The following is a 24735-nucleotide window of genomic DNA, read 5'->3' as shown; positions in this document are numbered from 1 at the left end:
GAGTCCACATCCAGGACATGGTCACACGTTACACCCCAGCCCGTTCACTCCGCTCTGATTCGGCCAATCAGCTGCTCCCTCACTGCGAGGGACAGCTGTCACTCAACACCATCACGACTGTTTCCTGTCCCGGCTCCTAAACGGTGGAACCAGCTCAGCAGTGACATGAGGACAGAAGTTTACACAACTGACACCTCAAACTCAAAACACACCTTAAGACTACACCTTGAATAAAAGTTTAAACTAACAATTTAGCAGCACTTAAATGTCACAAACCTATTGCAGTTTGTAGTTTTGCTTTTTTGAAGAAATTGTTCTTTCTTGACTCTTGTTGTTCTGGTTTGTTCCTCATGGTTGATGCACTTATTGTAAGTCGCTTTGGATAAAAGCATCAGCTCCAGGAAATGTAATTTAATGTGATTTATGTAAAGAACAGAGGTTGGTGGTCATGTATATAAAGAGCAGACGTATAAGGGCATGTTGTCTGAGGTATGTGAGGTGTTGTATATGTGGGTGGAGAATGAGTGAAGTCCATCTTGACTGGCAGGAGGAGTCACACCCTCCTGGTGCAGCATAACTTGCTCAGCTGCTGTGTCACACACACAGTCTGACACCATGGAGGGGAAGCTGCTCATCTGTGCTGTGCTGCCGCTCGTCTTCCTGCTCTCAGGTGGGTGCTGTCACATGTTCTGTCAGTAGAGGATCACTGTCAATAATCTGACTTGTTCGAAGTAAAAATAATCTGAATAGAACCTGTTCACTTCATTCTCTTTACAACTGGTTTATGAATTCACATCAGACTTAACTTACTTTAATTCAGCTTTTATATAAAATACACAACTTCCCATCCACTGATGGTGAAACAGAGGAAATTAGGATGAAATCAGTGATGGTAAAAGAAACGAATAAAATAGACGTATGTAAAATGTGTTTTGAAAAAGTAAAAGTAAGTTTTGAGAGGTGAAGGTAAAGAGTTGCAGAGGGTTGTGGCCCTGACCCCTCGGTCTTCAGCCACACAGAGGAAAAGTTATCAGACGTTATCAGAAGTTCACGCAGGGACTTTAAACTCAACTAGACTCTAGAATCATCTGGTCAGAGAGAAGGAAGCAGATCTCAGGGATTTGATCTGTGGTCAGTTTGGTCGTTGGCGGAATGTTGATGTGTTGAAACTGAGCAACAGAAAGCTGTAGTCAGATGTTTTCTCATCAACATAGTAACAAGCAGAAGAACAATGAGCACAGAACCTGGTTCCAGACAAACATGTTCTCTCTGACAACCTGAAAACCCTCAAAGGTCACAGGTTCAATGGTTTAACCTTTGATTAAAAGAGACTAAGAGCTAAATGTTTGAGAGAACTAAATGAATCATATTATCATTCATGTCAACCTGATTTGTTTGAATCTAATGGTTCAATTTAATGTTCGGATTAAACAACATCACATGACAAACAAAGAGCCGTGACATGACTTGCAAAATACATTCAAGGCAGATCCTGGTTTTTACCCATGACATCACGTTCAAATATTCAGGGTTAAAATATTTCCAGGTGAAAATCCAGTGGACCCGGTTTGGCCTCTCGCTGTTGATTGTTCACACAGGAAGTTGTTTCTGCTTCTGGTTCCTTCAATGCTCAGTGATAAAGTCAACAGAGGATCCAGTTTTACCCTCATTTGAAAAGGATCAGAGGAGTTTGCCTATATTAAAAACAATAAATAAATAAATGACTGAAGTATGAAAGATTGAACGCTAATTTTGTATTTTGTTTAAATAGAAGTTTATTTATACTTTATTATTAATATTTGAAAACTACTTTACACTGTCATAGTTAGTACATATTAATGAGGCTTGATGTTATCAGCTGAAGAGACGATGACGTCTCTCCAGGAGATAATTCATTACTCATTATCTTTTTATTCCTGTAACTCACCTGTCACCTCGAGGAAGTTTCACCTGCTCCCAACTCGCCCAGCGACATACCGTGAACAACCTGCTTTACCTGATCAGTGCTTTTCATTCAACCACAGAGTTTGAATACATTTCAAAATCACCCTGCCACAAAGTAGAAGTCGGTTTCGATATAAATAATTAACAAAGTATTTCCTTATTGTTTCTCCCACAGGAAACAACGCACAGTTAGACGGTGAGTTTCCTTTTCACAAAATGAATCATCAGTTTTTTTCTGAATTCACGCACACGCACACGCACACGCACACGCACACGCACACGCAAACACACACACACACACACACACACATGCACACACACACACACACACACGCACACACACGTACACACTGACCTTTCATTGAGCTTCTACCAGTCCGGTTGGTGGATCACACTGACAGACACAGTGAACACATCACACACGCAGGGGTGACTCGACCTTTGACCCTCTCCTTCCAGTGTGTGGCACCGCACCGCTCAACACAAAGATCGTGGGGGGGGAGGACGCCCCTGCCGGCTCGTGGCCCTGGCAGGTCAGTCTGCAGCGTAGGGGCTTTCACTTCTGTGGAGGCTCCCTTATCAACAACCAGTGGATCCTCACTGCTGCTCATTGCTTCTCCAGGTGAGTCCTGTCCACACAAACAGATTCACAGCAACCGCCCTTTCCCAAGTGGATGTGAGTGTAAAGGAGACATTATGGTCATCTCCAGGTTGATCATATAATGGGTTATAACTGTAAAATGTTTTAATGCTCCATGATCAACTTCCTCAGACTGTCTATCGCTGCAGCTCCTCTTTTCAGCCTCTGTCTCAAACACTTGGTTTGAGCTCCTGTCTCTTTAAGACCCCCTCCTGATGAAGCCCTGCTCTGATTGGTCAATGCTTCCAACACGTGTATTAATCTTAATCCGGGCTGAGTTCAGACTCAGCAAAAGTATTATTTACGCGTTAACGATGATGCATCAAACTCTGTTCTAATGAGACGTCAGGAGTTTAAATACGTGTTTAATAGAATACACTTGATGTTATAGTCTCTGTCTATGTCCATAACATAGGATTAAATCACTACGATCTTATTGTATTTTAATAAATTCATTATAAAATACAAACAGGTCTTGTTACATCTTCAGTTGATGTGAGACAGCAGCTGCAGCATCTGTAGAGAACTTTACGATCCACTGTGTGACCGTCTTTTTAATAAGACGTTTTTTTATATACACGTCTCTGCTGATTGGACGACGAGTTGTTTCAGGAGCTGCAGTGTTTCCTGTGCAGGAGAGAAAGTCCCTTCACCACAGACTCAGAACCTTCACAACCACAAAGTACTTTAAAACACGAGAGGAAAGAACCACTGAAAGGCTTCATCTGTCTCCTTTAAAGAAAGTTCTAGGTTGAATAATGTGTTGACTAAACAAAACTCCTGCTGATGTCACATGAGACTTGTTACTGACTCAAACACTCACATGTTGTTCTTCTCAGCACCAGCACGTCTGGTTTGGTGGTTTCCCTCGGACGGGACTCTCTAAACGGCATCAACCTTAACGATGTGTCCCGGAGCGTGATCCAGATAATCAATCATCCAGATTATGATTCACCACCCAATAACAACGACGTATCTCTGTTGAAACTTTCCTCGACCGTGAGTTTCACCGACTACATCCGACCCGTGTGCCTGGCAGCGAATGACAGTGATTTCCAAACGGGGACAACCTGCTGGGTCACCGGCTGGGGAACTATTAACAGTGGTGGTGGTAAGTATTATAGTGATTATAGTGATTATGATGATGATGATTATTATTATTATGATTGTTATTATCATGCTTGAAGTCAAGGACATTCAGAGAATTTCAAGTTGCAGCCCTGAGGTCTGGTTTGGAAACTTCAGAATCACATTCCTGCTTTTGACCGCTTCTGACCATCTCAAAACTAACTTAATTTCTCTCTGTCAGACTCCCTTCCGTTCCCTCAGAGGCTGCAGGAAGTGACCGTTCCCGTCGTGTCCCAGACTTCTTGTCAGGAATCGTACGGTTCAATCACAAGCAACATGATCTGTGCAGGTCTGGCCGAGGGGGGGAAGGACTCCTGCCAGGTGAGTCTCCAGCACACCAGCAGGGCCAGGGACACGTTTGGTATTTCAATGTTCAGTCTGTAAGATTTAGGTGAAATTCTGTTTTTATTAGTGTATGAATGGTTGTGTTCTTAGAATGGGCCATTCATATTTATATACTATATATTTAAATAGTTTATATTTACATCTTTTGTACAGTAGCCCAGACTGGACAAACTCAACCTTAGGGATATTGAGCTGCAACATGGCACTTCGCCAATAGATGTCACTAGATTCTTCACACTGAACCTCTAACTGTCTCGTGTGACCTGTCCAGGGGGATTCCGGCGGCCCCTTGGTGAGTAAGAACGACTCCAGGTGGGTCCTGGGTGGAGTGGTGAGTTTTGGAAGGGGCTGTGCTGAGCCCAACTTCCCAGGAGTCTACGCCCGTGTGTCTGAGTACGAGAACTGGATCAAGAGCCACATCTCCAGCAACCAGCCGGGCTTCGTCAGCTTCAGCGGCGATGGAGCGAGCTCCTCCTCTCACTCCTTCGCCCACTCACTCCCCCTGCTGCTGTGCATCCTTCCTGTTCTCCTCCCGCTCTTCGTGCTCTCCTAGGATGTGTGATGATGCCAGATGTTCGTCAGGAACATTTATGAATTGTGTCAAATAACCATAAAAACATCCATCTGAACAAGGTTAATCAAATATTAAAGACCAATAGGAAAGTCTTTTCAAATTCATACATTTAATTAAGTTTTTTTTCTATTTGATGATTAAGTTAAATCGTAATTAGTAATAATACAACTTGAACTGATCATAAGTCTATAATCACTGCAGAATTATTTATAACCCTAACTTTATAACTATAACTTTAGTAATGATCATATTGGTACAGGACGCTATCATCTAGTCTTCGATCAGACGTTTATTCTTTTACCTGAAAAACATTGATGTCTTATTTCTGTATGTTGGAATTTTCTGTGTTTATGCGCTTAAATATAAAACAATTGCACTGAAGGTTAATTTTAAGCTTGAAACTGTGACTTTAAAGAAGCAGCTTTACTTTGGACTCCTTTTACTTTACTTTTTTATTCATTACTGTAACTTTTAACCTTCAGACTATGTTTACACTGAACAGCTGTGATTTACCTTTGAACAAAGCTTACATGAAGTACGTCACAACTATCGACAAATACACCAATTTATATGATTTTATATGAACCGATGAAGTCAGTGTGGGTTCTATCAAACTGGAAATGTTAAATAAAGATTCTTGTTTCTTAACGTTTGGAGTTGATGCTGAATTCATGATTCCCTAAACCTGACCAAGTAGATCTGTTCACTGAACCTGATCACAGAATTTTGTTCACTGTTGTGAACAAAGTGGACTGAACAGATCAATTTGCAAGTTCTGAACCACGCTCACATTTCATGCTGCCCAGCAACAACCTGGCAGTTCAGACTCAGTTTCCAGGACCTCTGAGGCCTGGTCGGATCATGTGGACGGGACTTGAACAGAGGATTGCTCCAAAAATACACAGTTTGAGTACTTGGTAATATTTTAGACAAGTACTAAGTCTGACAGTATTAGTCTCATGAAGAACTCACGGCAAAAAAGCTTTTTTATCCCTAATCAAGGAGGCTCATTCTTGTTCTGTGGAGGGACCTTAACACAGGGTTACTCAGAAAGTACCCACTATAAGTACTTCACAGTATTTATGGAAACGCAAGTAACAAGTACTCAAACAACTGTTTACATCAAACTCCCTTAATGTTCTTTCAACTTCCTAAAGAGTAAACGTGGGTTTGTTCTGTTTTTATTCTTTGCTTTTAGACATGAGTTTTATTCATGTCTAATATCTTAATATACAGTTTTTAAATAATCTCATTATCATATCGTAAATGAAAAATAATTCATTTTGGGGAGTTTGAATACACAAATTGGTGGAATTACGTTTTAAAAAGTGTAATTGTAAAGGGTTTAAATACTGAAATGAATGCAAACTTTGTGTTTTTGATCAGGTTTAATAAAACAAGTCACTGAAAGTGAAAAACAATATTAATTCAGTGATAGTGTTTGAACGCAGTCGTAGCGAGGATCCGTGTTTTACGTCTCGGTTAAATAAAAGAGATTGAGTCTTTGTTCCTCATCATCATATTTATCTGGTTCAATTTATTTATAATCTTTTATTTTTGAAGCGGGACCCGCACCGGATACAGAAGCGGCAGTTTCCGGTCGGGGCAGTTAGTCCCGCCCCACAGTCTGAGCCATCTTGTATTTAGCAAGAACAAAACCGGAGCGAGGCGCCGCGGCAGCAGCGTGAGGGGAGCCGCAGATCGTCACTCGCGTCCCGGGGAGAGGTTGAACACGAGTCGGTGCAGCGGGACAGCCGGAGCCGAGGAGAAGCTCCGCGGACAAACAGCAGCCACACCCCGCACCGCCGCTAGCTCCGCCGCTATCTTTTGCCGCTAGCCCACCGCTAGCTCCGTCTCTAGCTCCACCGCTAGCTCCGCCGCTAGCTCCACCGCTAGCTCCGCCGCTAGCTCCACCGCTAGCTCCACTGCTAGCTCCGCCGCTAGCTCCAGCGCTAGCTCCGCCGCTAGCATCACCGCTAGCTCCACTGCTAGCTCCGCCGCTAGCTCAAGCGCCAGCTCCACCGCTAGCCCCGAGCTACCACCACTAAGCTAGCCAATTAGCTGAGGCTAGTGACCCAGGAACGGTGAAGCGGTGACCGGCGAGTCCACGGCTCGTCTCCCGGCTCGGACGCCGGTAGTCTCCTTCACAGCGGGCTCTGCATTCAGGGGGAGTTCGGCGGGAATGGCCCGGACGTCGTGTTGATCTTCTGCGGACAGGAACCCGGGCTATGCGGCTGGAAGCTCGCTAGCTCTGCTGCTAACAGTTGTTTTTCGGTCCAGAGAGGAACCACAATAAGCAAACAGATAAATAGATTAGGAATTAATTTGTAATTTCCTGGAGAGACAACATTTTGTGGTCAGGTGTGTAGAGAGCAGACGTGTCCCTCAGGACCTGCAGGTCTCAGAGAGGACCTGTGTCTGAACCTTGTCATCTCACTACTGGGGTCCCTCAAGGTTCCGTCCTGGGTCCCGTCCTCTTCTCTCTGTCATTCCTACCACAGCTACGCTGATGACACTCAACTGATTCTCTCTCTTCCCCTGAATCACAGGAAGCAGCAGGATTCTCTGTCTGCAAACCACCTGAAAATTAACCTCGACAAGACTGAACTACTTTTCCTTCCAGGGAAAGGCTCCTCCCACCCACAACCTGACTATTACCGTAGAAAACTCTGTGGTTGCCCCCCCACTCAGACTGGTAGGAACCTGGGTGTGACACTCGACAGTCGACTCCCCCCCCGCTGTCAACATTACTGCAACAACACGTTCCTCTAGATTCATGTTGCACAACATCAGGAGGATACGCCCCCTTCTCACTCAGAAGGCGCCGCAGGTTCTGGTCCAGGTTCTGGTCCAGGTTCTGCCTGGACTACTGCACCTCCCTCCTGGCAGGTCGACCTGCTGCTGCCCTCCGACCTCTGCAGCTCATCCAGAAACCAGCAGCTCCACTGGACTTTAACCTGAGGTCACTCCCTCTCCTCCGCTCCCTTCACTGGTTCCCAGTAGCTGCATCCTCTTCAAAACATTAGTACTTGGTACCGTGCTGTGAACGGATCAGGTCCAGTCCACATCCAGGACATGGACAAACCTCACACCCCAGCCTGTTCACTCCGCTCTGATTCGGCCAATCAGCTGCTCCCTCACTGCGAGGGACAGCTGTCACTCACTCATCACCATCACGACTGTTTCCTGTCCCGGCTCCTAAACGCTGGAACCAGCTCACCAGTGACATGAGGACAGAAGTTTACACAACTGACACCTGACAACTAAAAACCCACCTTAAGACTACACCTTGAAGACTTCCGGTGGCGCGCTACAGGTATGGTAGCATAGTAACTGAGCTCCGGGCATCAGCCTTAAATTCAATCATCTTTATCATTAATTCTACACACAAACAAACAAATAACATCTCGCTTCGACGATGGATGGGGACAAAGGCAAGAAAGGAGGATATGGACTACATGGTAACTTTGAAAGAGAATCCGAGACGGAGGCCAAAGCCAGCGAAACTCGAAAACCAGATGGAGACCGCAGAGAGACAGAAACTTTGGATTCAAAAAGCACGGCGGTGAGTGAAGCTATGACTAAGGGAATGGCAGCGCTTCAGGCCGAATTGAAGAAAGACCTCTCAGACTTCCGCACATACTTCAGGGAAGATATTAAAAAACAAATGGATGAATTTGCATCAGAAGTAAACTGGAAAATACAAGACGTGACAGGTCAAACCAAAGGGGCAGTGGAGCGCGTAGGCCAGATGGAGGAAAACTTGCTCGTCATGGAAAGATGGGACATCGGAGTCAAAGACACTCTCACCCAGCTGCTCACTAAACAGCGGGCGCTACAGGAAAAAGTGACCGATCTGGAGGGGCGCTCCAGGCGTAACAATATCAGGATCTATGGCATCCCCGAGGACGCAGAGGGCACGTCAGCAGTGACTTTTATTGAAAACTTAATCAAGACGGAGCTGGGGAGCGAACTCGGTCGTGAACTGGGGATTGAGCGCTCGCACCGCGCCATGGCACCGAAGCTGCCGCCGAGTGCCCTGCCACGCTTTATGGTGATTCGATTTTTCCAGTTCTCTGTCAAAGAAAAGATCCTTCACGCCGCCTGGAAAAAAGAGCTCCGTGTCCAAAACAAACAGGTGTATTTTGACCATGATTATGCAACGGAGGTGCAGAACAAAAGTATTGATAATACACCACTGTTCACACACATACACACACTTTAACGTGTAGTCAGATACACATAATGTCCCTTGAGCGTAAACGCACATACATTCTTCTTCTTTTCAACTTCAGATGATTCATGCTTAAACTCTGATACAGGCTTCTCTCTCACCACACATCAGTACACAAACACATCTCCAGCTAGTTCTCATGCTCCGTATCAAACAAGGAGTCTGAAACACAGCAGATTAGACGGAGGGGAGGCTTTCTCTCACAGTGCTTTCATGAAAGACTCCATTATATTAAATTCTGAGATGTTCTCTCTCCTGTGAAATTATCAGTCTTAGAATGCTTTGAGGCCGGGACACTATGGCCTCTGGTTTCACTTCACACATGTAATGAGTACACACTCAGGCAATATGCTTTTGACCTCTGGTGGCCACAACAGTGGCATGGAGATCTTCATCATCATCAACACGCAACGCCAGGAGGACGACCCAACGCCAAGAAGGCAGGACTGTCTAGTCTCGAGCAATCCCAATCCAAGAATCACTTTGTGAAAACGCCTTTTTTTGTCAGCCTACTGCGTAGGACTGGAGGCCCATGCATGGGCCCATGCATGTCCATTTGCTAGACACCGCAGTTTCCTGACCTCTGACCTCTGAATAAACCTGCTTAATTTTAACTTGAGAACGACGCCTCCTGCCTTTGATTTCCACCTGCAAAAAATGGAAGGAATATATACCCATCAAGAAAATACTACGGGATAATGGCGTGCGTTTCCAGCCTCCACTTTTTAAACGGGCACTGCAACGTACAACAGTGCTGCACAAGCAGCAGAAGACCTGCGGAGGAGAGGATACACGGTGGTCGAGATCCCCGGCGGCAGTACCAAGAGCAAAGACATCTCGGAGGAGACGCTGGCTCAGCTTCTACCCTGGGAGACTGCGGAGGCCCGACCCGGCGGAGGAAAGCACCAGTTCCAGAAGCAGATTCGGGAGAAGCTGAAGGAGTACCGCAGAGCGGAACCGGGGGTCACAGCAAGGGATGAGTGAGACATTTAATCATAATTTCCCCATTATCTTATTATAATGATGTTCAGTTAAGAGATAGGCTGATGCCCACGGGCAACAGACACAGTCACCAAACTCTCTTTTTTCCCTTTTTTTTCCACCACTGAGGGCCCCACCTTGTGGCCAACCCCCTCACTGTCTAAAGCGACATGACAGCTTTTCTGATGGAAGTTCAGTTCACTGTTCTACAAAGTTCTGTTCTATATTGTACTGTTTATTACCAAAGGTCCGGGGTGATACAAGAATGTTTCAAATGTAAGACTGACGCATTATCAACACTATAATATACTGTCTCTCAGGCACGTGCACAGATAGACCCCTAGTGGTGCTCAAGCACCAGCCCTTTTGCCCTGGAGGAGAAAAGTAACCCAGACAGACAGACAGACAGACAGACAGACAGACAGACAGACAGACAGACAGGCAGGCAGGCAGGCAGGCAGGCAGGCAGGCAGGCAGGCAGGCAGGCAGGCAGGCAGGCAGGCAGACAGACAGACAGACAGACAGACAGACAGACAGACAGACAGACAGACAGACAGACAGACAGACAGACAGACAGACAGACAGACAGACAGACAGACAGACAGGCAGACAGGCAGACAGGCAGGCAAGTAGGCAGGCAGAGAATTTAAAGTCAGTTTTACTGTTCTACAAATTAGACAAGTTCACTAGTTTTGTTTCATTTAAAATCGTAATATTGAAATGAAAGGTAGGTCTTAAGTTAAGCTACATGAAAGGCTGGTGAGGTATATTGTGGTATATTATTAGTGTTGTGCTGCTTATACTTCAACTCTGTCAGAAAACAGTAAACAAAAATGTGGGTGTACTGTGTTGTCAGCTTTATAGAGATTATGTAAGTCACTCTTGATTATTATGCACAAAATTGATTTATCTCATTTACAAAATTTGCAGCATAATGCCAAGAAAAGACTCCAAAAGCAGAAGGATAGGGAACTGCAACAAGCAGCTCAGGGTAGCATCTCTCTTTTATATTGGATCAGGCCATCAACTAGTCAAACAAATGAGGGAGAATCAGTAAGTTTTTATTAATTTATTATTATTATTTTTAATTTTATAAATAGTTTTGGCGATGGGTTCCCTTTTTTGGGGTTTGAGCACCTGCCCCCCAAAATGTCTGTGCACGTGCCTGCTGTCTCTGAATGTTAATGGGCTGAATAACCCGGTCAAAAGAATCAAAATGATAGCTAAAATAAAGAGGGAAAAGATAAATGTGGCATTTTGGCAGGAGACTCACCTCTCAGTTGCTGAACATGAAAAAATTAAAAAGATGGGGCTTAGAAACACCTTCTTCTCATCATATAAGAAAGGAAAGAGAAGGGGAGTAGCTATATTGATCTCAAATGCTGTCAAATTCGAATTAATATCTCAAATTAATGACAGAGAAGGTAGATTCGTTTTGGTAAAAGGAAAAATAGACCAGAAAGAAGTAACATTATGTAATGTCTATGCTCCCCCTGGGAGCATTATTACGGAGCCCCCCAGGGGACACGGGGGGGGAAAAATGATGGGTGAAAAAAAAAAAAAGGATGGACTTTCTCGAGATCTCGAGATACTTTCTCGAGATCTCGAGAAACTTTTGCGAGATCTCGCAAAACTTTCTCGCGATCTTTCTCGTATTTAGGACAATGTACATCCGGGTCACGGAACAACGAACGGGTACGAAAACAAACAGACACAAACATGGAGTGGGAGAAATTCATTGAATTATATTTTGAAATGGGCCTAAAATACAGCGAGATAAAAACGGTGCTCAGCAGTAGACACGGCTTTGAAATCAGCGAGAGACACCTCAAAAGATTCCTGAGCGAGAGAGGACTTTCTCGACGGAAAGACTTCTCGGATCTTGCAGTCTTGGTGGATTTGATTCGAAACCAACTGCAACACTCCGGGCTGTTACATGGGTATCGCTGGATGTATACCAAGTGCAGAGAATGTGGACTACGGGTGAGGAAAGAGGATGTGAGGCTGGTACTAAAGGAACTGGATCCGAGGGGGGTCGCATTGAGAAAAGCAGGACGCCTAAGAAGACGGAGGTACTTCTCAAAAGGGCCGAACTTCATCTGGCACATGGACTCATATGATAAACTGAAGCCATATGGCTTCTGCATCAATGGAAGCATTGATGGTTTCTCTAGAAAAATAGTCTGGCTTAATGCGTACTCGACAAACAGTGACCCGAAGCTGATCGGAGGCTATTACACTGAAGCAGTGCAACATTTTGGGGGCTGCCCCAGAATTGTTAGGGGCAATCTTGGCACTGAAAATGGCTGTGTGAGAGACTTCCAGAGGTTCCTCGTCCCCATTCCTCCAGACGGCACTGCTGACAGTTACTTGGAGGGAGCAAGCACCGCCAACCAAAGAATAGAGTATTGGTGGAATTTTCTTCGCAGCCAGTGTGTGGAGTTTTGGTTGTTCTTGTTTGCAGACCTCAGAGATAATGGCTTCTTTGACGGTGGGTTTCTGGACAAGGCCATCCTTCAGTTTTGTTGCATGGGACTCATCCAGGTGAGTTTATGCATAACCGTGTTTTCATATGTGAGTGAAATGGGAGGGGTATAAACAGAAGTGAGGAAGAGAGAAGGAGACAGAAAGGAGGTCAGGGGAGGGAGAGGAGAGGAAAAAAAATGAGGAGGGTGTATGTCATAATTTAGTGCAATATTTAAGTGTGTATGTACACTCCTGATCAAAATCTTAAGACCAGTTAAAAAACTGCATGAATTTGCATTTTTGCACTGTTGGAAATAGGAACAAGAGACCAAAAGTTGGGGGCAGGCAATTTATTGAAAACAACAATTTAACTGAAGTAGGCTGTTCATCAGCTGATCAAAAGTTTAAGACCACAGCTAAAAAAAAAAAAAAAAAACTCGTAAAACAGAAATTACAGTGTCAAAAACTGACTCAGTAATGAGTAGCTCCACCATTATTGTTGATCACTTCAAAAATTCGTTTTGGCATGCTTGATGCAAGTGTTTCCAAAAGGCTAGTGCGAATGCCGCGCCAAGTGGTGAAGATGGCCTCACGAAGGGCATCCACTGTCTGGAACTGAAGTCCATTTTTGTAAACTTCCCTTGCCATCCATCCCCAAATGTTCTCAATTGGATTAAGATCAGGGGAACACGCAGGATGGTCCAAAAGAGTGATGTTATTCTCCTGGAAAAAAGTCTTGGTACGGGCATTGTGAATTGGAGCGTTGTCCTGCTGAAAAACCCAGTCGTCACCACACAGACGAGGGCCCTCAGTCATGAGGGATGCCCGCTGCAACATCTCCACATAGGCAGCTGCTGTTTGACGCCCCTGCACAACCTGGAGCTCCATTGTTCCATTGAAGGAAAAAGCACCCCAGATCATGATGGCGCCCCCTCCACTGTGCCGCGTAGAAAACATCTCAGGTGGCATCTCCTGGTCATGCCAGTAACGTTGGAAGCCATCAAGACCATTAAGGTTACATTTTTTCTCGTCAGAGAATAAAACTTTCTTCCACCTTTGAATGTCCCATGTTTGGTGCTCCCTTGCAAAGTCTAAACGGGCAATTTTGTGGCGTTGAAGGAGACGTGGCCTTTGAAGACGTTTCTTGTTTTTGAAGCCCTTCCTTCGCAGATGCCGTCTGATGGTTATTGGGCTGCAGTCAGCACCAGTAATGGCCTTTATTTGGGACGAGGATCGTCCCGCGTCTTGACGGACAGCCATTCGAATCCTCCGGCTCAGCGCCGGTGAGATTTTTTTGGGTCTACCACTTGATTTTTTTGTTCCATAACCCTGAGGACCTTTTAAGAAATGCAAAATGACGTCCAACCTCAGCAGCGATGGCACGTTGTGAGAGGCCTTGTTTATGCAGTTCAACAATCCTACTACGTTCAAAGACGGTGAGCTTTTTTGCCTTTGCCATCAAGAGATCTTCACAGTGTGATTATTTGACAGGAAATGACATGGAATCCAAATTTTTGCACAGATTTTGGCTTTTAAAGGCTGTGGTCTTAAACTTTTGATCAGCTGATGAACAGCCTATTTGAGTTAAATTGTTGTTTTCAATAAATTGCCTGCTCACAAATTTTGGTCTCTTGCTCCCATTTCTTCTTTTTGCATTTTGAAGCTCTACTTAGAACCTTCCTAAGATCCAACAGTGCAGAATGCAAATTCATGCAATTTTTTAACTGGTCATAAGATTTTGATCAGGAGCGTATGTACAGTTCTTCCTAATTGTATTTGTATTTTCCTTTTTATTCTTTTTAACAGGATGAGTTGGATGATACTGCACAGGTTTGGAATGCACACACCATCAGACCATCAAAAAACACCAACGTCCCCAGTGGTCGGCCCAATGTGATGTATGCATTACCTCAACTCTATGGGACCAGAGACTTCCTTTCCTCCGTTGAAGATGAACATCTTCAACTGTGCAAAGATGAATGTGTATTTCGCGTGTCAATACCATGTGATCCAGATGTATATGAACTGTGCCATATTTTTATGGCACAGTCTCATCTGACTCTAACAACAGATCCATATCAGGCTGTGAGCCTGTATTTGCACCTAAGAGAAGCCATCACTGCATCTCTGTAAGTCAGTTATATCCATAGTGTCCTGTAGGGGCCAGTGAGTTTAGCTGTGAAGTAGAACAATTTGATATCTGATCAGCTGATGAGTTTCCCTCCTCACCTTCACGTTATCGTTATGCAGTGAATTGATGTTTGAGTCTGATTGACCTATGTGGGTTTGTATCAAGCCCTTACTGGTTTTATGTTTATATTTTCATGTTTAAATATTAATGTCTATTTCAAATATAAAACAAAACATTGACAACATGAGAAAATATATCAATAAAGACAAGTGGACATCCATTACCAGCCTGTGGAACAGTCATGATGACTCTCAGGTTGTCAAGGAGTTGTCTGACTGAACTCCTGTTGACCCCATGACCTCTTGATGACCCCCACGTCCACCACCGTGTGTGTGTGTGTTTTTAAACAGACAACTGCTGGAGAAAACTAATGAATCTTCTTCTGTCTGTGATGAATATTTGATAAATGTGTTTGCTTGTTTTGTAATCTATATTTCATCACACAAAAATCACAAGATGTCTATTACTTCTACAACCAAGTAGTACAAACATAAAGTGACATGTAACTGACAGACTGACATTGAACAAGCTTTGTAGCCAAGCACTGTAATGTCAGAGTTGAGTAGAAAACAGCACAAACGCTGGATATTTTTGTGAAAATATTTTATTTATTGTTTTGTATTCTTTTTTGAAATCCTGGCCTGCAACCCTGAATAAATTTGAATTATGCCTAATCTGTGCAGTTTGATAATTCAGATCAATTGAGAACTTTAAAGTATTACTGGTGGTAAAATGCACACACATTCTATAAATGCTCAAAATTGTGGAAATGAACGCTACAGTCATTTTCAAAGTAACAAAAAATCCAGTGAAACTATTGTGGTGTACTATTGCACCAACAGAAAATAGAAGTGCACACTGCTCACCACACAGTTCAGTGCATCAGATATTTCAATGACAAAACAAATAACAAAAACAGACAAACGAAAAGTAAATAATTAAAATATTATCAACCATACATTAAGACTGCTCTCAAGTTTAAAGGATGTCCATTTCTAAGTAGTTGCTGGAGAGGATGTTGTCAAAAGGGTAAGAGCTGTACGTACTTGGTACTTCAAGTGTTGCTCCACAGGTATGAGCAACAGGCCTTCTGCTAAGCCCAGTTTCAACATTAAAGCAAATTAGGATTTTGTCAACACATATGACAGAGGACCCAGTGCAAAAGCGTAGGATTTTCTCAGACTTGGTTTGGTCAGCATTTTTCACATAACGCTGGAGATGGCTAAAGGTTGTCTGCTCTCTCTGAGACAGCATCATCTTTGTTGTTTCAAACAGTTGTGACACTCTTTTGCCTGTGGCCTTTTTTGACTCATAAAGAAACAACAGACTTTGTTTGTCCAACAATTTCGGTTTTACCTGTGACATGGTTGTGGAGAAGCAATCAACTATAAATTTTGGCTCTTGCACAATGGTTTTGTGAGCCATTGTTTCTATGGCAGCCTTCATGCCTTCCTTTGGAGGTAGGAAATGGGAACCCATCCTTTTAAAAAGTTAGAGCAAGTCCTCCTCATCATCTTCCTCCATTATTCCCTGGAGAGGCTTCTCAACAGCTCTGGTTTGTTCCTCATGGTTGATGCACTTATTGTAAGTCGCTTTGGATAAAAGCATCAGCTCCATGAAATGTAATTTAATGTGATTTATGTAAAGAACAGACGTTTGTGGTCATGTATGTAAAGAGCAGACGTATAAGGGCATGTTGTCTGAGGTATGTGTGGGTGGAGAATGAGTGATGTCCATCTTGACTGGCAGGAGGAGTCACACCCTCCTGGTCCAGCATACCTTGCTCAGCTGCTGTGCCACACACACAGTCTGACACCATGGAGGGGAAGCTGCTCATCTGTGCTTTGCTGCCGCTCGTCTTCCTGCTCTCAGGTGGGTGCTGTCACATATTCTGTCAGTAAAGGATCACTGTCAGTAATCTGACTTGTTCGAAGTAAAAATAATCTGAATAGAACCTGTTCACTTCATTCTCTTTACAACTGGTTTATGAATTCACATCAGACTTAACTTACTTTAATTCAGCTTTTATATAAAATACACAACTTCCCATCCACTGATGGTGAAACAGAGGAAATTAGGATGAAATCAGTGATGGTAAAAGAAACAAATAAAATAGACGTATGTAAAATGTGTTTGGTTAAAGTAAGTTTTGAGAGATGAAGGTAAAGAGTTGCAGAGGGTTGTGGCCCTGACCCCTCGGTCTTCAGCCACACAGAGGAAAAGTTATCAGACGTTATCAGAAGTTCACGCAGGGACTTTAAACTCAACTAGACTCTAGAATCATCTGGTCAGAGAGAAGGAAGCAGATCTCAGGGATTTGATCTGTGGTCAGTTTGGTCGTTGGCGGAACGTTGATGTGTTGAAACTGAGCAACAGAAAGCTGTAGTCAGATGTTTTCTCATCAACATAATAACAAGCAGAAGAACAATGAGCTCAGAACCTGGTTCCAGACAAACAGGTTCTCTCTGACAACCTGAAAACCCTCAAAGGTCACAGGTCCGATGGTTTAACCTTTGATTAAAAGAGACTAAGCGCAAAATGTTTGATAGAACTAAATGCATCATATTATCATTCATCTCAACATGATATGTTTGAATCTAATGGTTCAATTTAATGTTCGGATTAAACAACATCACATCAAAACAATAAATAAATAAATGACTGAAGTATGAAAGATTGAACGTTAATTTTGTATTTTGTTTAAATAGAAGTTTATTTATACTTTATTATTAATATTTGAATATTACTTTACACTGTCATAGTTAGTACATATTAATGAGGCTTTATGTTATCAGCTGAAGAGACGATGACGTCTCTCCAGGAAATAATTCTTTACTCATTATCTTTTTATTCCTGTAACTCACCTGTCGCTTTGAGGAAGTTTCACCTGCTCCCAACTCGCCCAGCAACATACCATGACCAACCTGCTGGTTTACTCTGTGCACTGATGTGTGTTTTTCATTTCAACCACAGAGTTTGATACATTTCAAAATCACTTTGCCACAAAGTAGAAGTCATTTTCAATATAAATTATTAACAAAGTATTTCTTTATTGTTTCTCCCACAGGAAACAACGCACAGTTAGACTGTGAGTTTCCTTTTCACAAAATTAATCATCAGTTTTTTTCTGAATTCACACACACACACACACACACAAGCACACACACACGCACACACACACACACACAGACACACACACGCACGCACACACTGACCTTTCATTGAGCTTCTACCGGTCCGGTTGGTGGATCACAATGACAGACACAGTGAACACATCACACACGCAGCGGTGACTCGACCTTTGACCCTCTCCTTCCAGTGTGTGGCATCGCACCGCTCAACACGAAGATCGTGGGGGGGGAGGACGCCCCTGCCGGCTCGTGGCCCTGGCAAGTCAGTCTGCAGTCTGGTGGCCGTCACTTCTGTGGAGGCTCCCTCATCAACAACCAGTGGATCCTCACTGCTGCTCACTGCTTCCCCAGGTGAGTCCTGTCCACACAAACAGATTCACAGCAACCGCCCTTTCCCAAGTGGATGTGAGCGTAAAGGAGACATTATGGTCATCTCCAGGTTGATCATATAATGGGTTATAACTGTAAAATGTTTTAATGCTCCATGATCAACTTCCTCAGACTGTCCATCGCTGCAGCTCCTCTTTTCAGCCTCTGTCTCAAACACTTGGTTTGAGCTCCTGTCCCTTTAATGTATCGCCCACCCTCCTCAAATAATGATTTTTATGAAAAATTCCAAAACATGCTCAAGGAATGTCATTTTAAGAAAGAGGTGATAATAATGGGAGATTTTAATGTAAATTGGGAAGATAGATCAATTAGAAAGAACCTCAAACAAATAACCGATGGGCTAGATCTCTCACAGCTGATTAAAGGTCCAACAAGAATAACCCAATCCACCAGAACTCAGATTGATTTAGTGTTCAGTAACAGACCGGAGAGAACCTCAAAAACGTACAACATGATAACTGGGCTATCTGACCACAATCTAACTCTTGTGGTCAGAAAGTTAACAAAAAAGAGATTTAGCTCCTCTACTAAGGAACATGAAAGCATTAGAATCCCCAAGAACATGCAAGAGTCTTATAAAAACACTATTCATAGTTTTAACTGGAATGATCTGTTATTTGGAAAAAACCTGAGTGAGGGCAGTCAAATATTCTCAAGTAAAATTCAGAGTATAATTGCAGAATTTTCCCGTAGCATTAGGAGTAGGAATAAAAAGAACAGTCTTCCCTGGATAAATGCAGACATTTTGAAACTAATGAAAGAACGTGATCTTGCATTAAAAAAGGCCATTAGAACAAAATTTTATCATGACAAATATCACTTTGCCATGTTAAGAAATAAAGTGATAACAGGTCTGAGGAAAGCTAGGGCTGATTTCTTTATTGCTATAATTAGTGAGGCACGGGGTAATCCGAAAGTAATATGGACTCAGTTAAAAAAACTCATGGGACAACATCATAGCGCAGGAAGGTCAATTGAACTTGACTTGAATGGAAAGCTGACCAAGGACCCATCTGAAGTAGCAGTAGCTCTTAATCGATACTTTGTTGATTCTGTAGCAACTATTGCAAAGGGCTTCTCGACTGATCATGTTAATGTGTCTTCAGTAAACACAATGGAGCCAGCCTTCAGTATAAACACTGTCTCAGAAATAAAAATCACAGGTATTATTAAATCTCTCAAACCCTCAAAAGCTAAAGATTCATTTGGTATGGACTCAACGATGCTTAAAGATATCGGTTCATCATTAGCCAATCCCATCACTAAAATTGTTAATCTTTCAATATCCCAAGGGCAGTTTCCAAGTATTTGGAAATCTGCAATTGTCACGCCAATTTTCAAATCTGGTGATCATCATTCCGCCTGTAACTATAGGCCGATCAGCATCCTCCCTATAATGTCTAAAGTAGCAGAAAAGTGTGTAGCTGAGCAAATCATACACCACCTGAACAACAGCTCATTCCCCCTTCATCCAATGCAATTTGGCTTCAGATCCAACCACTCAACCGAGACGGCTAATTGTTTTTTCATTGAGAAAATTAAATCACTGTTGGATAAGCGTGGCGTTGTCGGTGCTGTCTTTCTTGATCTCCGCAAAGCATTTGACACTGTGAATCACAAGGTTCTATTATCCAAGTTATCCAATTTTAATTTTTCTGTTGAGGCACGTCAATGGGTTGAATCATACCTTTTTAACCGAACTCAAACTGTTCGAATAAATAACCAGCAATCTGACACCCTCTCCTTGTCCACTGGTGTACCACAGGGATCCATACTGGGTCCACTTTTATTTTGTTTGTATATCAACGACTTGCCGTCTGTGTGTCCAGAGGCCCACATTCAAATGTATGCTGATGATACTGTGCTGTATGTGCATGGATTGACAAAAACCGAAGTTGCTGCCAAACTCACAAAGGCCATGCTGAAAATTACAGCATGGCTCAATCAGTGCTGTCTCCAACTAAATGTGTCTAAGACTGTTGGTATGTTCTTCTCCAAAACAAATGACTGTAGTGAAAACCCAGATGTTCTTGTGTCAGGAGAAAAATTAGAAATTGTTAAGGAATTTAAATACCTTGGCATTATTCTGGACTCCAACTTTAATTTCAGGGCACATGTAAAAACTGTCTGCAAAAGGATCAAATTCAATCTTGCCAATTTCAAATTTATACGAAACTCTATGTCCACCGAGGCAGCCATGATGTACATGCATTCAATGATATTCTCTCACATGAGCTACTGTCTGACGAGCTGGTCTCAGGCTAATCACACAACACTAAAACCACTACAGTCTTTGTATAAACAAACACTGAAAGTTCTGGACAAAAAACCAAGGCAATTCCATCACTGTGCAATTTTAAGAAAACACAATCTAGTGAGCTGGGAAAACATGATTAAGCACAAAAATGCATGTCTCTTTTACAAAATCATACATGGCATGGCCCCTCCTCCACTTAGAGAATTTGTAACTATTAGAACAAACCAACATCGGATCACAAGAGGAGTCATGAAAGGGGACTGCATTATTCCATTTAGGAAAAGTACCTTTAGTCAGTCAGCCTTCTCTGTTGCAGCCTCACGTGAATGGAATAACATCCCAACATGTATCAGAGACCTAAACACATATCGGTCATTTAGTTCTAATCTGAAACAGTGGCTGTTTGATAATATGATCTGCCAGCACTAAACTTGACCCGCCTGCTCTTGCCTCCTTGTGTCAGCGTGTCTGTGAATTTGTCCTGCAACTTACTTTGTATGCTTGCTTGTTTGTATGCTTTTTGTAGCTCGTTCTATGTCTCTCCTGTGCTGCTTCATGTACTATTGTCATGTCGACTTTTTGTTAGTTTGTTGTGCATGTACTGTCTGCTTTGGTGGGCTACTGCCTCGATGTCTAACACATATAGATGTCCTCTATAAGTCCTAGTCTACCTTTTCAATTTGTGTTTGTTTGATGCTGACTCTTGTTTGTCCTGCATGCTTCATCTATTTTAATGCTTGAACTACTGAATACTTGTATGTGGTTATAATTAATGTTTTATCTGTTGCTTTTCTATGTTCTTTTTTAAACTCTTTCTGTTATTTGCTTATTTGCTTTTTAGGGAGCCTATTGTTACATCTGGCCAAGGACTGCAGATGGAAACTAACCTTCTGGCTAAATCTGGCATATTTACAGAAATGTCTATTAATATGCACTGTCCCTGTCAAAATAAACAAACAAACAAAACAAACAAAAAACAAGACCCCCTCCTGATGAAGCCCTGCTCTGATTGGTCAATGCTTCCAACACGTGTATGAATCTTAATCAGTGCTGAGTTCAGACTCAGCAAAAGTATTATTTACGTGTTAACGATGATGCATCAAACTCTGTTCTAATGAGACGTCATGAGTTTAAATACGTGTTTAATAGAATACACTTGATGTTATAGTCTCTGTCTATGTCCATAACATAGGATTAAATCACTACGATCTTATTGTATTTTAATAATTTCATTATAAATACAAACAGTTCTTGTAACATCTTCAGTTGATGTGAGACAGCAGCTGCAGCATCTGTAGAGAACTTTATGATCCACTGTGTGACCGTCTTTTTAATAAGACGTTTTTTTATATACACGTCTCTGCTGATTGGACGACGAGTTGTTTCAGGAGCTGCAGTGTTTCCTGTGCAGGAGAGAAAGTCCCTTCACCACAGACTCAGAACCTTCACAACCACAAAGTACTTTAAAACACGAGAGGAAAAAACCACTGAAAGGCTTCATCTGTCTCCTTTAAAGAAAGTTCTAGGTTGAATAATGTGTTGACTCAACCGAACTCCTGCTGATGTCACATGAGACTTGTTACTGACTCAAACACTCACATGTTGTTCTTCTCAGCACCAGCACGTCTGCTTTGGCGGTTTCCCTCGGACGGGACTCTCTAGAAGGCATCAACCTTAACAATGTGTCCCGGAGCGTGATCCAGATAATCAATCATCCAGATTATAATTCAGCAACCAGTGACAACGACGTATCTCTGTTGAAACTTTCCTCGACCGTGAGTTTCACCAACTACATCCGACCCGTGTGCCTGGCAGCGAATGGCAGTGATTTCCAAACGGGGACAACCTGCTGGGTCACCGGCTGGGGAACTATTAACAGTGGTGGTGGTTAGTATTATAGTGATTATGATGATGATGATTATTATTATTATGATTGTTATTATCATGCGGTGACTCTTGAAGTCAAGGACATTCAGAAAATTTCAAGTTGCAGCCCTGAGCTCTGGTTTGGAAACTTCAGAATCACATTCCTGCTTTTGACCGCTTCTGACCATCTCAAAACTAACTTAATTTCTCTTTGTCAGACTCCCTTCCGTTCCCTCAGAGGCTGCAGGAAGTGACGGTTCCCGTCGTGTCCCAGACTTCCTGTCAGGAATCGTACGGTTCAATCACAAGCAACATGATCTGTGCAGGTCTGACCGAGGGGGGGAAGGACTCCTGCCAGGTGAGTGTCCAGCACACCAGCAGGGCCAGGGACACGTTTGGTATTTCAATGTTCAGTCTGTAAGATTTAGGTGAAATTCTGTTTTTTTTTTTTTGAGTATGAATGGTTGTGTTCTTAGAATGGGCCCTTCATATTTATATACTATATATTTAAATATTTTATATTTACATCTTTTGTACAGTAGCCCAGACTGGACAAACTCAACCTTAGGGATATTGAGCTGCAACATGGCACTTCGCCAATAGATGTCACTAGATTCTTCACACTGAACCTCTAACTGTCTCGTGTGACCTGTCCAGGGGGATTGCGGCGGCCCCTTGGTGAGTAAGAACGGCTCCAGGTGGGTCCTGGGTGGAGTGGTGAGTTTTGGAAACGGCTGTGCTCAGCCCAACTTCCCAGGAGTCTACGCCCGTGTGTCTGAGTACGAGAGCTGGATCAAGAGCCACATCTCCATCAACCAGCCGGGCTTCAGCGGCGATGGAGCGAGCTCCTCCTCTCACTCCTTCGCCCACTCACTCCCCCTGCTGCTGTGCATCCTTCCTGTTCTCCTCCCGCTCTTCGTGCTCTCCTAGGATGTGTGATGATGCCAGATGTTCGTCAGGAACATTTATGAATTGTGTCAAATAACCATAAAAACATCCATCTGAACAAGGTTAATCAAATATTAAAGACCAATAGGAAAGTCTTTTCAAATTCATACATTTAATTAAGTTTTTTTTCTATTTGATGATTAAGTTAAATCGTAATTAGTAATAATACAATTTGAACAGATCATGAGTCACATAATCACTGTGAAATAATTTATAACGTCAACTTTATAACTATAACTTTAGTAAAGATCATATTAGTACAGGACGCTATCATCTAGTCTTCGATCAGATGTTTATTCTTTTACCTGAAAACATTGATGTCTTTTTTCTGTATGTTAGAATTTTTCTGTGTTTATGCGCTTAAATATAAAAAAATTGCACTGAAAGTTAGGTTCAAACTTGAAACTGTGACTTTGAACAAGCAGCTTTACTTTGGACTCCTTTTACTTTACTTTTTTATTCATTACTGTAACTTTTAACACCTTCAGACTATGTTTACACTGAACAGCTGTGATTTACCGTTTAAACAAAGCTTACATGAAGTACGTCATAACTATGGACAAATACACCAATTTATATGATTTTATATGAACCGATGAAGTCAGTGTGGGTTCTATCAAACTGGAAATGTTAAATAAAGATTCTTGTTTCTTAACGTTTGGAGTTGATGCTGAATTCATGATTCCCTAAACCTGACCAAGTAGATCTGTTCACTGAACCTGATCACAGAGTTTTGTTCACTGTTGTGAACAAAATGGACTGAACAGATCAATTTGCAATTTCTGAACCACGCTCACATTTCATGCTGCCCAGCAACAACCTGGCAGTTCAGACTCAGTTTCCAGGACCTCTGAGGCCTGGTCGGATCATGTGGACGGGACTTGATCAGAGGATTGCTCCAAAAATACACAGTCTGAGTACTTGGTAATATTTTAGACAAGTACTAAGTCTGACAGTATTAGTCTCATGAAGAACTCACGGCAAAAAAGCTTTTTTATCCCTAATCAAGGAGGCTCATTCTTGTTCTGTGGAGGGACCTTAACACAGGGTTACTCAGAAAGTACCCACTATAAGTACTTCACAGTATTTATGGAAACGCAAGTAACAAGTACTCAAACAACTGTTTACATCAAACTCACTTATTGTTCTTTCAACTTCCTAAAGAGTAAACATGGGTTTGTTCTGTTTTTATTCTTTGCCTTTAGACATGAGTTGTATTCATGTCTAATATCTTAATATATAGTTGTTACACCAGTTTTAAGGAGGGGGCATTTTTGTCCATGAAGGTGCTGAGAGGGATTTTATTTAAATAATCTCATTATTATATGGTAAATGAAAAATAATACATTTTGGGGAGTTTGAATACACAAATTGGTGGAATTACGTTTTAAAAAGTGTAACTGTAAAGGGTTTAAATACTGAAATGAATGCAAACTTTGTGTTTTTGATCAGGTTTAATAAAACACTGAAAGTGAAAAACAATATTAATTCAGTGACAGTGTTTGAATGCAGTCGTAGCGAGGATCCGTGTTTTACGTTTCGGTTAAATAAAAGAGATTGAGTCTTTGTTCCTCATCATCATATTTATCTGGGTCAATTTATTTATAATCTTTTATTTTTAAAGAGGGACCCGCACCGGA

At 42.4% G+C, this 24735-nt stretch overlaps 2 protein-coding genes across 2 annotated transcripts; both read left to right on the top strand.

Annotated features, from left to right (window-relative positions):
• Positions 1–615: 615 nt before the first annotated feature.
• On the top strand, positions 616–4610 carry LOC133023806 (trypsin-like). Its single transcript, XM_061090875.1, has 6 exons — positions 616–670; positions 2120–2140; positions 2404–2566; positions 3424–3692; positions 3894–4033; positions 4329–4610. The coding sequence occupies exons 1-6, from the start codon at positions 616–618 to the stop codon at positions 4608–4610; spliced, it is 930 nt and encodes a 309-aa protein (XP_060946858.1).
• An 11710-nt stretch (positions 4611–16320) lies between these two features.
• LOC133023807 (trypsin-like) lies at positions 16321–23077 on the top strand. Its single transcript, XM_061090876.1, has 6 exons — positions 16321–16375; positions 17571–17591; positions 17823–17985; positions 21897–22165; positions 22366–22505; positions 22805–23077. Exons 1-6 carry the CDS (start codon positions 16321–16323, stop codon positions 23075–23077), a joined length of 921 nt encoding a protein of 306 aa, XP_060946859.1.
• Positions 23078–24735: the final 1658 nt, after the last annotated feature.

This window comes from Limanda limanda, chromosome 17 (genome assembly GCF_963576545.1).
Source record: "Limanda limanda chromosome 17, fLimLim1.1, whole genome shotgun sequence".
NCBI classification, from domain to species: Eukaryota; Metazoa; Chordata; class Actinopteri; order Pleuronectiformes; family Pleuronectidae; genus Limanda; species Limanda limanda.
Note: the sequence above shows the minus strand (reverse complement) of the source record. Positions and strands in the feature narration are given on the sequence as shown.